Here is a 14608-nt window from a genome sequence, read left to right as displayed (position 1 = left end):
AAAGCACATCATGAACTTACTAAGAAAGATGTTTCTCCATAGCTACAAGGAAAAACTTGGAGGGTAGGGATAGTGACAAAGCATGCTTCTCATCCTCCTTCCACTCTGCCTAAAAATCACAGCTATTATTAGCACACTCACTGAAGGACCTAACAGGATCTCTACCCACAGTAAGGTTTACCAGTACTTTTCCAGCCCCCTCAAAGAATGCTGCTTTAGAATACTAAGAGTAAGGCAGACGAAAGCACTAAAAGGCCTCTTCCTCGCCTTTTCTCCCCTTTCTTACCAATCCTCCAGGTTCTTGAGGAAAGGAGTGAGAATACACCAGATCTGACAATGCCCTAGTTCACCATGGACTCTGGAAGTGGCAAGCGAAAGCTCTGCGTGAACACTGCAGGCTAACCGGATCCTTGCAGGCCACAGATTTAAACTAGGTAGACTTCTGCTTGTATTTCAGAGTGATTTTATTTAAGGTTGTTGCTCACCCAAGAAGACTCAGTCAATATTTCTAACTGGTTTAGGCCATAACTACATTTTATGTACCTTGTATGTATTTCTCATGTCAGCAGCTGACAATTTAAACAGTGATCAGCTAACCCACACGAAGATTTTGAACGAGAAGGACAGAGAGAAAAGAATAAGGTGAGAGATGTCAATTGCAATTACCCCATGCCTGATCTTCAGATTAGTAGCCAGGATAGGTTTAGTCAGCCAGCTGCATCTGCACCATGGCCATAGAGGAGCTCAGCAGCAAGCAAAGCAAGTGCTCCCTTTTGCTGTACAGGGAGGTATGCCAAAGGGCCAGTTTTCATACTCATTTCCAGGATAAACAAGCTGTCAAGTCAGGAACAGAGCAAGCCAAAGAGGCTTTAATTTTTCCTTTTTGATCAAACCATGCTTCTAACAACCTGAAGCTTCTAAGCAATAGTGATCTTTTAGCCCAACCTCCAGTTCACACTCAGCTTCCCACCTCCCTTTCAGTCCCTGCAGCTAGGAGAGCCTCCCATCCAGCTTTTCCAGCACTGAACTCTGTAATTCGGTTTTAATAAAAAGTTCTACATTTAATTTCAAAGAATAAAGAGCAGCGCAGGGAGAGACCGGGTTTACCTTAAGAACCTGCCTTCTCTAGATCACATAGCTAGCAAAACTGATAGAGTAACTACCTTCGGACACCTTCATGCAGTATTTCAAATCCTCCTCCCTCTCCACTGTTCTTAACCTGGCAGCATCACTAACACACCCACCAGATGAAAGGGAAGTGTGACGGGGGAAAAACACAACAACATGTGCCAACACAATTAACGCCCAGATCAACAATGTGAACCGAAACAAGAAAAAAAGCCCCATGCAAGTCACATTTAGGGAGAACTGAAACAAAAAAAAAAACCCACCAAACCAACCAAATCACATTTTGCATGTGTTTACTTTATCTCCGCTGGAGGAAGAGACCTTTCTCACACAGCTACGACAAAAGTAGTTTTCATCACAATCCCTGCTGCTAAGCACATAGAGAAAGAGGCCTGGGCTGCCATATCGCTTTCCTGCAATTAACCCGTAATAATTGATACTGCACCTAACCATGTCCATATACTTCAGAGCCCCGCACCTATTCTCCACAACTCCCGAGTCTCTGCCAGGCCTTATTGCTGTTCCTGCACAAAAGTCCCTTGCTAAGGCAACAGCTCAATGCACATTTATTCTGCCAACAGGACAGTGCCAGTAACTGCCTCCTCAAGCCTGTTTCAGTAGCACAGCTGAGTCTTAACCACCCACTCACACAAGGGCTCTCCCACTCTTTCCCATTTCCAGCACCACGCAGTACCACACTGCCTTTCCTGCTAATTTTGCTACATATCTGACGCTGCTGAGAGTCAAGTCAGCTAAACAAACCAAACCAGCAGAAAAAGCAATCCAATACGAACAGTCTTCTGCAAACTGCATCATGTCAATAAGAATCCAACAAGCACTAGACCTGAAGACAAGCAAAAAGCAGAATTATGGAGCTACAGAGCTTTATCTGCAGGGCATAGGGTTGGTTCAGCTGTGCTGTTGAACGGTACAGGACTGCTGCCCTCTGTGTTGGCACCACTGGCCTTGGTCCAGGCACCAACTTATCTTGAACAAACACAAGGTGATGTGCAGTGCACTCTACAGCCTCCGAAACAGCTGCACCAGCACAATTGAGGGGGAGGCACAAGCTGCTTGACTGGGCACTGCTGCCAGAAGAAAAGATCAGCTTTGTGACTACAACCTAGTTAAGCTGGAAAACCTCTCCAGACTCTCAGAACTCACAAGTACAGCTAAGAAGCATGTTCATGTGGAGACTGACTTAGTGATATGTGATAACACTGCAAAGATGGGTAGACAACTGGGCTGTAACTGGATCGGACTGTGTGTTGCCAAGGATTTGTCTCGATCTGAAAGAGTTCAGGTTTAGGCTGGGCTAGCCAACACATTTGTTAACCTTCACTTAACGACAAGGTTTCCTTCCTTTGCAAATGGAGGTTAACACTAATTTCAGTTTTGTCAATAACAAAGGCTAGGATGCATAACTGGTGGGAAGACCTTGAGCTTGGCGTAATCCTTCCTGCACTAGAGGAGCATTCCCTTGGACATTCCTACTGAATATACTGTACCTGCTAAAAGCTATCTCTACTAAAGAGTAGATTAGAATTCTGATCTCAAAAATCAGTTGTCACAAGGATGCTGTAAACACTTCACTTTAGTAGCTCAGTTCCACGCAACAAGCACCTTTGTATCAGTTCAAAGGGCTCAAGACTTACCTAAGCTTTTTTTACCATGATTCACAGCACTTGTTACCACAGAAACCTCAGCCACCCATAGCAAAACAAGAGTCTTAACAACAGAACCATTTTTGGTTTTTAAACAGGATTTTCCTGGGACAGCAAATGCCATTGTTACGTGTACGCTAGTGGCTGCTGGCCAGTCAAGCCTAGTGGGGAAAAAGAGGAGAGTAATCCTAGAGGCAAGGCAAGCCACACCATCCTCCTGAAAGGAACAAACACAGAAGGGGAGTTGGTTACTACTTCTCTTTAAGTCAAGTTCTTGGACTAGTCTGAATACATCTAGTCAATCTAACTGCTGTTCTACAGGACAGCATACCATATCTTATGTTGAGACTACAAGTGATTTAATATCCATCTTTCACTTTGGTGGAGAAGGAACAGGGAAATACAACTGACAACTGTATGTTTAACACCCCCCTCCAACCAACATTTTAGTTTTTGTAGGTCATATTTATTGTCCTCATTCTGTGGATCCATGAAAACTTTCCTTACAGTGTATAGAGCACAAACACTGGGGAGAGAAGTCTAGGTTTAGAAGATGAACCCAAACAGAGATAGATAGCAGTGTAGCACTCTTCAAAGCTCATAAAAGCTTAATCTAATCAGTTTTAATGCACTACAGAAATAAGTCAACAACAGTTTAGACTACAGAACAGCTCAGTTTGATATTTGATTAATGAAACAGTGATATGCCTGCAACTCAGAGTACTTGGACTGAGACTCTAAGAATAACACTCAGTCCACCACAAGCCAACTTACAACCTCTTTAAAAGCACCAGATTGCATTTGAAGGTTCTTCTCAAACAAGTAGGATTCCTAGTAGCATCTGAAGGTTCCACAAGTATTTAATCGCATCTGCTATCTAAATGCTCATAGTGGACAGCGTGTTCAGTTTTCCACTGAAAAGAATTAAGCTTAATAGTAGAAGTTGCATTTCTTAATGCTCCTACCACGATTATTTTATTTTGAAAGATTTTTTTTTTTGCCTTTTAAATCTCAGAGCATAACATGTGGTAAGTTTTCAGTAGCTATTTATTTCTATAGTACTATAAGCACTAGAAAATACCCCAGTTCTGTGCCCCAGCCCCCAAAAGCATTACTTATTGCACTTTTCCAAACAATTTATGTACTAAGAAGTCTGACATACTAGCATTTTGAAAGATCTCCTTTTAAGTATTCTGTACTGCATTCCCTCCCTCATTCCCATGACAAGCTTAAGACTTTGTTGCTTGGAAGATAATTGCCTTGAGGGAAGTTTTAAGGCCATGTTTAGAATCGCACTGCTGTCATTAACAAAAAAAAAAAAAAAAAAAGAAGTCCTTAGTATTAGTTCAGAATTACAATGTATTTAAGAAATTATTTCTCTTAAAAGCGGGATGATTTGTTTTAATTAAGTGATTTGGTTTTATCAAGACCCTTAATCTAATTTTCGACAGCAGTCATTTTCATTACTATTCTATGTCTAAGCAAAACATTCAAGGAAGCTAAACTTCTACCTCCACGCCTAGCAGTTCAGGTGCTTCAAGTGACTGTTCCTCCCATGAAATCAGTATTGTGATTACTTCCACATTAGGCAGAGGATTGACAGATGGTACCTTTCATTTACCAATTGTTTAAGGTTCCCTGAGTAGATTCCACTACACAGACCAAGACAAATGAACAGCCACAAGACCCTTTCTTACATTTACCTGAGGAGCTAAAAATGCAGAAAGGGTTGAGGAGGGGAGAGGAATAAGACACAGCATGCAAGTTTGCAGGCATCACAGGATTGGGTTTACAGAGACAGTTAAAATAACTGCACTTATTCTTCCACTCAGCAGTACCACCCTGTTTGAGAAGATAAGAGGTGAGAACAACTTTTCCAAGTACACACAACAAACAAGAAGTAGTCCTAACACGTCAGTACAAGCAGTTGAGACATGTTCTCCAACAGGTTTCTATAATTTTTAATCCAAGGAAAAAAAAAGAAAGCCTTGTTGTCCTGGAATCATTACACAACACATTGTTCAAAAGACACTTCAAATACTTCGCTGAGACCAATGAGAACTTGTAAATTCAACGTGCCAATCTCTAAGGTGATAGTGGAAAAAAAAAAAAAGGTATTACAATTTGACACTAATTACAGACTGGAACCTGATTCTGATCTCACATGAGCAACAACTGCATAAGAGCAAATTAAGTTCTACTCTCAAATACCAATTTACTGGAAATTACATTCTACACTTCATGTCTGTAATCTGTGTAACATTTTATTAGTTCAAATCTTCAATGCCGCTGCCTTCCAGGTTTTGGCTGCTATTCCAGTCTTTTAACAGAAACTTGCCAAGACTTGCAGTAGCACACAAACCCCACCTGGCCATGCAGAAATCACTGGTATGTAGGGCTTGAAAATGCAATCAGTCATTTGCTCATTGTCTGCACTGAAAATAAAGCCGGAAATACATCTAGAAGAAGAAAAAAATATTAGATGAGACCTCTCCCCTCCTAGCAAATGCATATCAAAATATCCCTCATACCATACGCAAGCCGTAAATAGAGGCCCAGTAACCGAGCTGTAAGCCGAGTCCTTTCCCAAAAGGTACTTTGTGTATCTTACAGCTTTGACAGTTCTCTTATCTATTCCTCCAGGGGACAGAACAGCAGGGTGATTCTTTTAAAAGCAGCTGGTCTTTCATAAATAATTTCCGCAGAGGCCCAAATGGACTTCTCTTTCACATTATATTTTATTTCTTACTAGCCCTGCTCATGATTTTTATCAAGTTGGCATCAAATAGGAATTCCAAAACCCAGCTTACCAGCTTTCACTCAAGTAACTTTTATCAGACTGTCCTGCAAGCTATATGGCCTAGGAATGCCATCTTTGGTGTCAAACATTCTGCTTTAAGTTTTTCCAACCTTAAAGAGGAGCCAGCTACTAACTACTACTAATTATAAAGTTAGCGCTGCTATTTTTTCTGTTTAGTTAATGGGAAAGAGAGGAGATCCTTATTTAGCTTTACAGATCATACTGAGCACAAAGATCTACTATTCTCACGCTAGAATAAGATACAAACTAGTCTTGTTAGCTCAAGGAGCAACATCCCCCTGGAGCAGATGGAATTCACAGTGACAGACTCCAGGCAAACTAACTAGATTGCTTTAGGATATGTAAGCACATGAACAACTTGCCACTGACGTAATTCATTATGTGAATTTACCATCTATGGCACTATAATGGCGCATGTCCTCTCTCTCACAAATGCAAAGGGGGAGGGAAAGCTCCTTGCTTTGCTGCAGAGTGAGAACTCAGTTAAACACCAACAGGTAGTACTTGCCTAGTATTAATTTATACCCTAGACCATCTCCCAGTAACTTGTTTGTACAGCTGCAGAATACAATGGGTGTTACCTTCAAGTCTTAGAAGATAAATTCAGTCAAATAAAAATTAGCAATGGGGAAGGAAAGACAGATCTTCAAATTCCTCAGATTCCATCCCAGATCTCTTAAGCGGACAGAGGATCGTCTTCCAAATTTAAATGCCTTCTGAGTTTCTCCAACTTTTATATTGAATGTGTTTCAAAAAGCGTGCTCAGCAAGCACATAAAATCTTGCTTTCCTGGAAGTGAACACTACACAAAATATATTGATTTATTTCAGAAAAAAAAAAACAGAAGTTAAAGGTCAGACAAGTTAGCTACCAATGCCCTCAGAACATTAGTCCCTATTACGCATTAATTTGCTGATAGAAATTACTTGATTATAAACCTTGTCCTAATAGACCTCACTCATTTCATATCAGTCATTTCTCTGCAGCTACTTGAAACAGCAGACACCAATCTGAGTGATGTTTTCACACCTATTTCAAACTTGCTCATCCATTTGTTCTGGTATTACGGATACAAATCGCAACCCTACAAATGTATTCACGTAAATCAATTCCCTACACAGCACTATGACCTCAAAATCAGCTATGGGATGAGACAGTGTTCTTCATGTCAAGAACAACCTTCCAAAAACAAGGAAAGCTACTTCCATCTTTCCTCCAGGACATCTCAAGAAGTTCATGTTGCTGAAAATGTTTTGAGAAAGAGACACAGTCAGAGTAAAGTCTTAAGAACCAATGTATATAACTACTTCTGAAAACTTCCAGTTAATTACAAATACAGGCCTGCCTACATAGAAGCTTAGAAAATATTTTTGTGCCTGGTTCACCTTAGATAGTTGAGATTAAAGACAAAACCTTAAAATACTAATACACTAAGTTTGAGAAGTTAATGCAGGATTTAACAAAAAGTTGGAAAACTGCACTCAAACGAGCAGTTTGCACATCACATTGTAGGCACACCATGCAGCAACAGTAAAAACAAGGAAATCATTAAGTCTGATTTTAAAGTTTAAAACTTCCCATGCAAAGACTGCCCTGCCAGGGTATCAAAAATTATCCCCAGGACGGGAACTTTTCATGACTGCAGTGCAATAACAAAAGCAACTTCAAACTTCACCTTACATAGAAAAGTTAGATTTAAGTGAAACTTGGCAGTTTTCCTTATGAACGTTCTTGGAACAGTTAGAAACTTTTACAGATTGTGCTAATATGTACAACAGCATACTAACAACAGGCACAACGTTAAAACTACTTTTATATCATAGTGCTGAAGCGAAACCTGCGATCCAGCTTGTGCTAGAGACTAACACTGTGGTTCACTACCAAAACAAGAACACAGAATTTAATTTACCTGCATTTCCGTCCACTTATTACATCTGTTTTTGCAGTTGGGCAAAGCTCAAAGTCAGAGAAGATGCGATACTGCTATCAGGAGATAAGTTATTACATTGGAGGAAAACCGCCATCCCTCCTCCCCTCCAACAGACTCACTCTTATCCAGTCTAGGCAGCTTGAGGCAGCGTCCCTATTCTTATTAGGACAAGAAGAGAAAACAACCCCTCATCTATTCCAGTATCTTTCTCCAGTCAGTGGTACTTTATTAGCACAGGCAGTAAGCAAACATTAGTCACTGATATTTAACCAAAACACATGGACTGCAGTTGGCACAAGGTACCCGAGAAGTATCAGCACTCCAGCCAGACCTGGCTCAGGCATTCCTGTCCATCCAACACAAACAAGAGCTGCTTGGCCTCCTAAACCAGGAGAGACCATCGTATATAAAGGAATGCTTTCATGACAGTTCAAGTAAAACCGTTCTGTGCTAGAACTATTTCAGAAATGTCTTTAAGTTGCAGGCAGGTGAACAAGAAAAAGAAAGAATACAGCCTTCCTTGACCCTACTCCCCCCTTTTAAAAGAAGTGTAGTTGAAACACCGCAGAACTATTGCTATTATTTGAGGAGGAACTGTAACATCATTAGTGACTTTAGGGTAAGCTGGAACATAACAGCCGTTAAGCAGCACTTAGTAATGGTACAGGAGGAGTTATAGGCCTCTCCAGTTACATTTCTCTTCTCGTAACTATTCCAATTTACCACTCTGCTTTACTTCATTGTACAGAAAGCTCTTCTGCAGGCAGGCACAGATCACCCATAGCTGTACATGCAGACCCTATCAATATAAGTTGTTCCAAACTCAAGATATGCAAGCAACTTAACAGTGACATGTGCATATTACTACCACTAATGATGACACAGCTACCTCAAAGGCCATTTATTACAGGTGTGCTGGCGCTTTTATGACCCTGAGAAAGTTATGCAATAATCTAATGCTTTGAGGTTATTAAACTCCACAGTGGTGAAAAACACAGATAATCACTAAAGACATTTCATCAGTGCTGGGCATGGGGAGGAAGAGAAACCAATACCCAAGCAGTATCTTAACCTCAGTCTCTAGACTGACTCTTAAATTATTGAAACGGCAACGCTGACAAACACAATCAAACCCTTCCACATGCTCAGAAGCATTGCCTTGTCCTCCCTACAAAAAAAAAAAAAACCCAAAACCAGTCAGTAGTAGCCACTCTGCACACCTGCCAGCCTGTAGTGCTGTTAGATTTCCCAGCCCCTAGTTGGCTTGCAAATGAAGCAATTGAAACCATTAGCGGCACATGGCATCTGCTCGGATTTTGTTTAATCGTGCCCCAGTCCAATCGTTCTGCTTCCAAATTAAGTGAGAGTTATACAACAAAGACGTTAAAATAGTTCGGTGCTAAAATCCTCACGCAACTCAGTGTTCAAACCCACACAGCCCTCACAACTCCCGGCTCCCCCCTCACACGGGGCACGGCAGAGAGGGGGTTACAACTTCTCAGCTTTTAAGCTATTCTTGAGAAATAAACATATTTAAAAAAAAAAAAACAAACCCATACTGCGCAGACTCCGGCACAGCAGAGGCTAAACACCGAACCAGAGACATGTCCCACCGCCAGCAGAGGATCCATCACAGGAGCAGCGCTGACGGCGGAGCACTGGGGCCGCGCGGGCGACGGGCCCACACGGCTCAGCCCCCTCCTTCCCCGAGCTCTCCCACCGACACCGGTGCCGCTCCCTTCGCGGGCGGACGCGGCTCCGAGGAACCTGGCGCCCTCCGGTCCGCCTGACCCCAGCAGCGTGCCCGCCCAGCGGCCCGGGGGGGCCCACCGCCGGCACCGGTCCGCGCCGCGGCCCGCACCCCCCGCTCCTCAGGCGGCGTCCACACGGGCGGCGGTGAATAAGGTCACCGGCCCCCGGCCCGCACTCACAGCCGCCCCCGCTCCGGTACGGGCCGCCGGCCGCGCCGCGGGAGGCCCCAGCCGCACAGGGAGAACGGGGTGACCCCGCCGGGGAGCGGGGCCGCCGCGTCGGCTCCCCCGCCGCCCACCGAGGGCGGGCGTCGGGGCAGGCGGCCGCCCCCGCCATTTTGAGGAGGGGGGAGACCCCGGGGCCTCCCCCGCCGCCGCCCGCCGACCCGTCCGACCGCCCAGCACCGCGCCTCCCGCCAGGGCCCCGCCGCCACCCGTCCGTCCGTGCCGGAGCCGGGGGGTCCACGTTACCTGCCGGGTCTGGCCGCCGGCGGGCCGGACCCGCGCGCCGCGCCGCGTCCCTCTCCGCCATCTTGTCCGGGTTTAAAATTAACTCGCCGTGACGTCAGAGCTCCGCCGCCAGACCTTTTATCACCCGCCGGCGGCGGCGGCGCGCGCGCGGGGCGCGGGCGAGGCGGGGCCTCGCGCCCCACGGCTGCCCGCCCGGGGAGGGGCGGGGCGGGGCGGTGCGTGCGCAGGGGGCGGCCGCCCCCCACCCACCCCGGGGGTGGCGCGTGCGCGGTGGGTCCCCGCCCGGCGGCGGAGAAGATGGCGACCGCCGCCTGTGCTGAGCTGGGCCCAGGGATGGGGTGGCCCCCTCACGGCCCAGCAGCCCGGGGCCTTGGGTGAGGAGAGGGGCCCGGAGAGCAGCGGGGCGTCTGGGGCAAAGGGGCGGAGGAGGCTCGGCTAGTGAGGGGGCCTCAAGGCCGCACGCAACGCCTCAGGGCCCGCTGCTCCCAGCACAGCTCGCCGCTGGTCCCTTAAGGCTACCCGGTGGCGCCCACCTTTCCCTGCACTGCGCGTCGCTTCCCTTTTCCACCTCTCTTGGGCTACGGGGACGGCCAGGAAAGTGGCCCAAGCCCTCTGTGCTTCAGGCAGGAGCACTGACTCCTCTCTGGAGTTCTTGCATGCTGTGGCACTGCTGCTGCTTTTGGGCTGGAGACACACAAAAGGACAGTGCTGAATCAGAACAAGCCACACAAGTTCGTAAGGGACCAAACTTTTCTGGGTTTTCGTAATAGCCTTGTTGCTCTAAAACCAAATCGACCTTAGTGCATCCTTTGGAAAGGCCGGCTGTTAAAGCTAGCTGCCTTTACTGCACAAAGGTTTTAGTCTGTGAGGTTTCCTATTGCTAAAGGTCATGTAAACCTTCACAATCAAATTGGTCGGTGTGACCTTGTCACTTGGTAGGACAACACATTTTGTCTGATAAATCAGCATGTGAGGTGGACAACAGCTTTGCAAAACCCACCTCACCGTGGTAACGCTCTCAGTTTTCTCAAAGTCTTGAGCTATGCTAACTTATTTGGTCCTGGAGACACAACTTTTGAGTGACAGCAATCAAAAAAAACAAGCAGAGTTTGGTTCTGCCTAAACAGAGGACCAGGGAAAGCTCAGGGGAGAGCTTCAAAGCAAAAACCAATGGGTTCTCGCGGCACCTGGAAGTGCTTTCCAAACCTTTTCCAAACCCTGCTTTTGGTGCTTTACTACTGAGATAGCACATAAGGGTCTTCCTAACATTGGGGTCCATTACATTTGGTGCTGTGCTTACAGTGGCAGTCCTTGCCTCAGAGTTTGGTGTCTGAAGCATGTTTACAAAGACATTAAAATGTCTAAAAGATGCTGTAATCACAGCGAGAACTGCAGAAGGGTACAACGAGCAAAACGATAATCATATATTCAACTCTAGTTATGCCACTTGTAAAAATATGCAATGCTGTAAAACTGTCAAGGACTTCATTATTCTAGATTTACATCAGCATAAATGGCAGTGCACTTCTGCACTTTGTACAGAAGTGTTGATATGAATACTAGAAAAAACGTTGACATTGGCCTTTTGCAGTTTGATACCTTCTAATTTGGGGAAAATGAGTGTGCCATTGCCTGTCCTTCTAACCCCATCCAAAGTCAAGAGGAGAACCTTTCCTGACCTCAGAAAGACGGCAGAGCGCACTCTACATGCAGAGGTATTTCAGAGATACACAGGAAATCAGGCAAAGGGAAATACTTTGAAGTAAAACACATGGAAAGGTAGAAACACTGTTAACGGAGGGACTTAAGCTTCAGCAGCTCAATATGAAAACTAAAAAACTGGGGAAAACCTCCACAATACTAAAGAAGTTTCCCACTAGTGGGAAAGTAGGGCTAGTAAACACCCTTGTTTCTGATCAAGGCTGGAACAGTTTATGCAAAGAAGGGTCTGAAATAGTGCATATACAGACAGATTTCTGCTCCATGCAACAGGATTTGCTGCTGCTGTAATGTGAGAACAGAAGTCAAGAACTCGGAGGTCAGAAAGCTCAACCTTCATTCTGCCCTTTTACGTTTGCGGGAAAGGAGGAGACGTTTTCTGAGCTGAGGATTTTGCTATCAACTTGTCACCTGCTGGCTGCAAAGGTCCCCATCTCCACCACGCTCCCAGCTGCGTGCCACTTTCCTCCGAGCCAGGCTATGCAAGGAGTTAGCACTGAAACTGCTTAAGCTAGCTGCGGATTTGGCCTGAAAGGAGCTTGGGAGCAACGGCACAAACTGCTGGCAGGCTGTGGTGGGAAGGGACTGCCGGAGCAGGAAGACATGTCTAATCTGCAAGACATGTCTAGTCCCCTCGGCTAGCAGAGTTTTGCACTACAGACAGCATCTTCTCCTAGATTTGGCCATCGTGGTCTAAAAAACTGCTGTCCTAAGCTTGTGCCAAACATACTTTGGGCCAGTCAACACAACTAGTGCCATCAGCCCCAAGGCAGGGGCTGCTCAGCCACCCTGGTGGCAGAGCTCTCCCCACCCGCAGCTGGAAGGGAAACAGATCCATCACAATGTCTCCTGGCCTTCAGACAGCATGGCATGGCAGGGGACAGGACAGTTCCTGACCCATGCAGGCAGAGCCACCCACTGGACACTAGAAAAAGCCATATCAGAGTCAGGTTCTTTATGCCTTTCTGTATAAAATGCTTCTCCATCCCTGTCAGGTAACCTGTGCAATGCCGCTGTGTTTGTTTAAGGTGATGACAAATGTGTAAGCCAAACACCCACCTGAAGCATGCTGAACACCACTCCTGGGCTGGGGAACAGAGCAATCTCCCATCCTGAAGGGTTGAGGGACCTGGGATGCGCTGGAGAGGTCTCTGTTGGCAGTACTGCGCTTACCCACGTCTTTCCTCATCTGCTTCAGGCTGTAGAGTCCAAACCTCAGTCTTCCCTCCAGGCTATGCAGGCAGCCGGGAGCTGAGGACAGACAGCAGTGAGATAAAGGTGGTCCTTCTGGCAGCCCCCACCGTCTGCAGCAATGAGGCGCCTCTGACCCCTTGGCTGCAGTCCCTAGGGCCACCCAGGGCTTCCCAAGGGAGCAGGCTGGGGAGGCAAGGAGGGATCGGTCCTGCGGTGGTGAACCCACGCGGGCACTGAGAATGGCCAGGGCAGATGGTGGGCAGCTGCCCTCCCACCAGACACCACCAAGGGAGCTGCGTCACTCAGGCAAGCCTGAGATTTCCTAACAGTCTCCCACTGGGAAATCTGCCTGGATCTCAGGCTTGCTCCCAGAGGCAAATATGTGCCCTCCCAGAGTTCAGAAAAGCCCCGCAAGGCGCCTCATCTCACTTTTCTCTGAGAAGCGCCCAGGTTGTGGCACCACGGCTCTACTACTCATGAGCTTCATCTACTCACAGCTTCCCACCTCTTCCAGCTGGAGCCCTCCTCCCCTCTGCACAGTGCCAGCAGGCGTTGGAGGCTGTGCTGCCCACCCAGCCCCTGCCCTCTCTGCAGCTGGATCCTCCCGTCGACTCCCTCTTCCCATCACCGATCCCTGCACCCTGCCCACATGCAGAAACACGCTGCTTGGTCCCGCCCAGGCTGGCCGGCGTTTGCCTCACCACCTCCGCGAGGATCTCAGCCCCATAAACAGGCAAGCTTGGTTTCCTGTGCATTTTTTCTGATGTTTGCCATTCCCCGAGAGCATCTCAGATTCAGAGGTGCCTTCATCCGTCACACAGGCGATCTAAAAGTTGCTGCGTGTCACCAGAGAGTGCCTGGCGTAGCCCTGAGCTTGTAGCTACCTCTGTGTGTTTGCATGACCTGGGACTTGCCCCAGCAAGGCCTGGGCGTGAATCCAAACCTGGTTCTCCTGCAGAAAGGCTCCAAGGAAGCAGAGAGGTTGTTGGGAGGAGAAAGCAAGTTGGGAAGGAGGGGAAAGAACAATTTACTAAATCACCTGAACCTGCAGCTGTCCCACATGCCAAGAGGAGATGCCATTTTAGCTGGCAGCAGCCCACATGCTCAAGAGACAGAGAGCAGCCCCTCGCATACCACCCGTTTATAGCAAGCCAAGTGGGAGACACATCCCGTTCTCCCCTGGTGATGACTCAAGAGCTGCTTCTCTGGGGAGGAAGGATGAAATAACGTTGAATTTTAGCTGTTGTTGGAGCAGCTCAGAGCATGTTGCTAGGCACCAGCTGCAGGAATCGCCTGCAGGTGCTTTCACAGGAGGAGTTGGGCCAGTTTACTGGGCTCTCCCAGTGCAGCCCAGTGCCAAATACCTTTGAAACGGGCATAATCTGTTCTCAGCCTGAAGGAGCTGTTGCACAATCTCCCCAGGATTAAGGGTTTACATCCCCACAGCCGGCAGGGAAGGGCAGTGGGCAGACTCTGGAGCCATGCTGGCCTGCACCGTCTGTCTTATGGGTCTGTCTGGGGCAGTGGCACCCAGCCTGCCTGGGGAGGTGGCAGTCTCACAGGTGTGAATGGGACTGTCCTCCCCTGCCTTCCCTTATCAGGGTGATTGAAGTCTTCAAAGGATTAAGTGGCTACGTGGTTTTCCTCCACTCCTGGAAATGAAGCTCTGTAGTCAGCTGAAGCTTTCATGTGCAAGCATTTGCTCAGACTCCTATCATCTGGGTCTGTATAAACACAGTGCGATTTCCATCTTCCTGTTATGCAAGAACACAAGGAGATAAGGCTGCTTTTAAAGCCTGGGCTAGATACTGGCTCCTGTGGAGGCTGCAGCGTGGCTTAGAGTGCTGATACACCTGCAAGCCCCAGGGCTGCCCTGCGGCAGAGGTGGCTCTGTCTCCAGACAGGACGTTGCCTCCAGCCTCACCCGGAG

At 47.2% G+C, this 14608-nt stretch overlaps 1 protein-coding gene across 5 annotated transcripts in view; it reads right to left on the bottom strand.

The window, feature by feature from the left end:
- ATL2 (atlastin GTPase 2) overlaps positions 1–9912 on the bottom strand; it is a 40334-nt gene extending 30422 nt beyond the window's left edge. The window contains exons 1-3 of one of the 5 annotated variants that reach the window (XM_054193927.1): positions 9766–9837; positions 6195–6415; positions 5160–5251 (exon numbers count right to left, since the gene is read on the bottom strand). In XM_054193927.1, the coding sequence (XP_054049902.1) occupies positions 5160–5211 (52 nt within the window). In that variant the 5' untranslated portion in view covers positions 5212–5251; positions 6195–6415; positions 9766–9837. Of the gene's footprint in view, positions 1–5159; positions 6118–6194; positions 6416–9765 lie in introns of those variants that run through there. The other 4 variants (XM_054193926.1, XM_054193924.1, XM_054193922.1 and 1 more) reach the window with 4 other exon arrangements.
- Positions 9913–14608: the final 4696 nt, after the last annotated feature.

Source organism: Rissa tridactyla, chromosome 3, assembly GCF_028500815.1.
Source record: "Rissa tridactyla isolate bRisTri1 chromosome 3, bRisTri1.patW.cur.20221130, whole genome shotgun sequence".
NCBI classification, from domain to species: Eukaryota; Metazoa; Chordata; class Aves; order Charadriiformes; family Laridae; genus Rissa; species Rissa tridactyla.
Note: the sequence above shows the minus strand (reverse complement) of the source record. Positions and strands in the feature narration are given on the sequence as shown.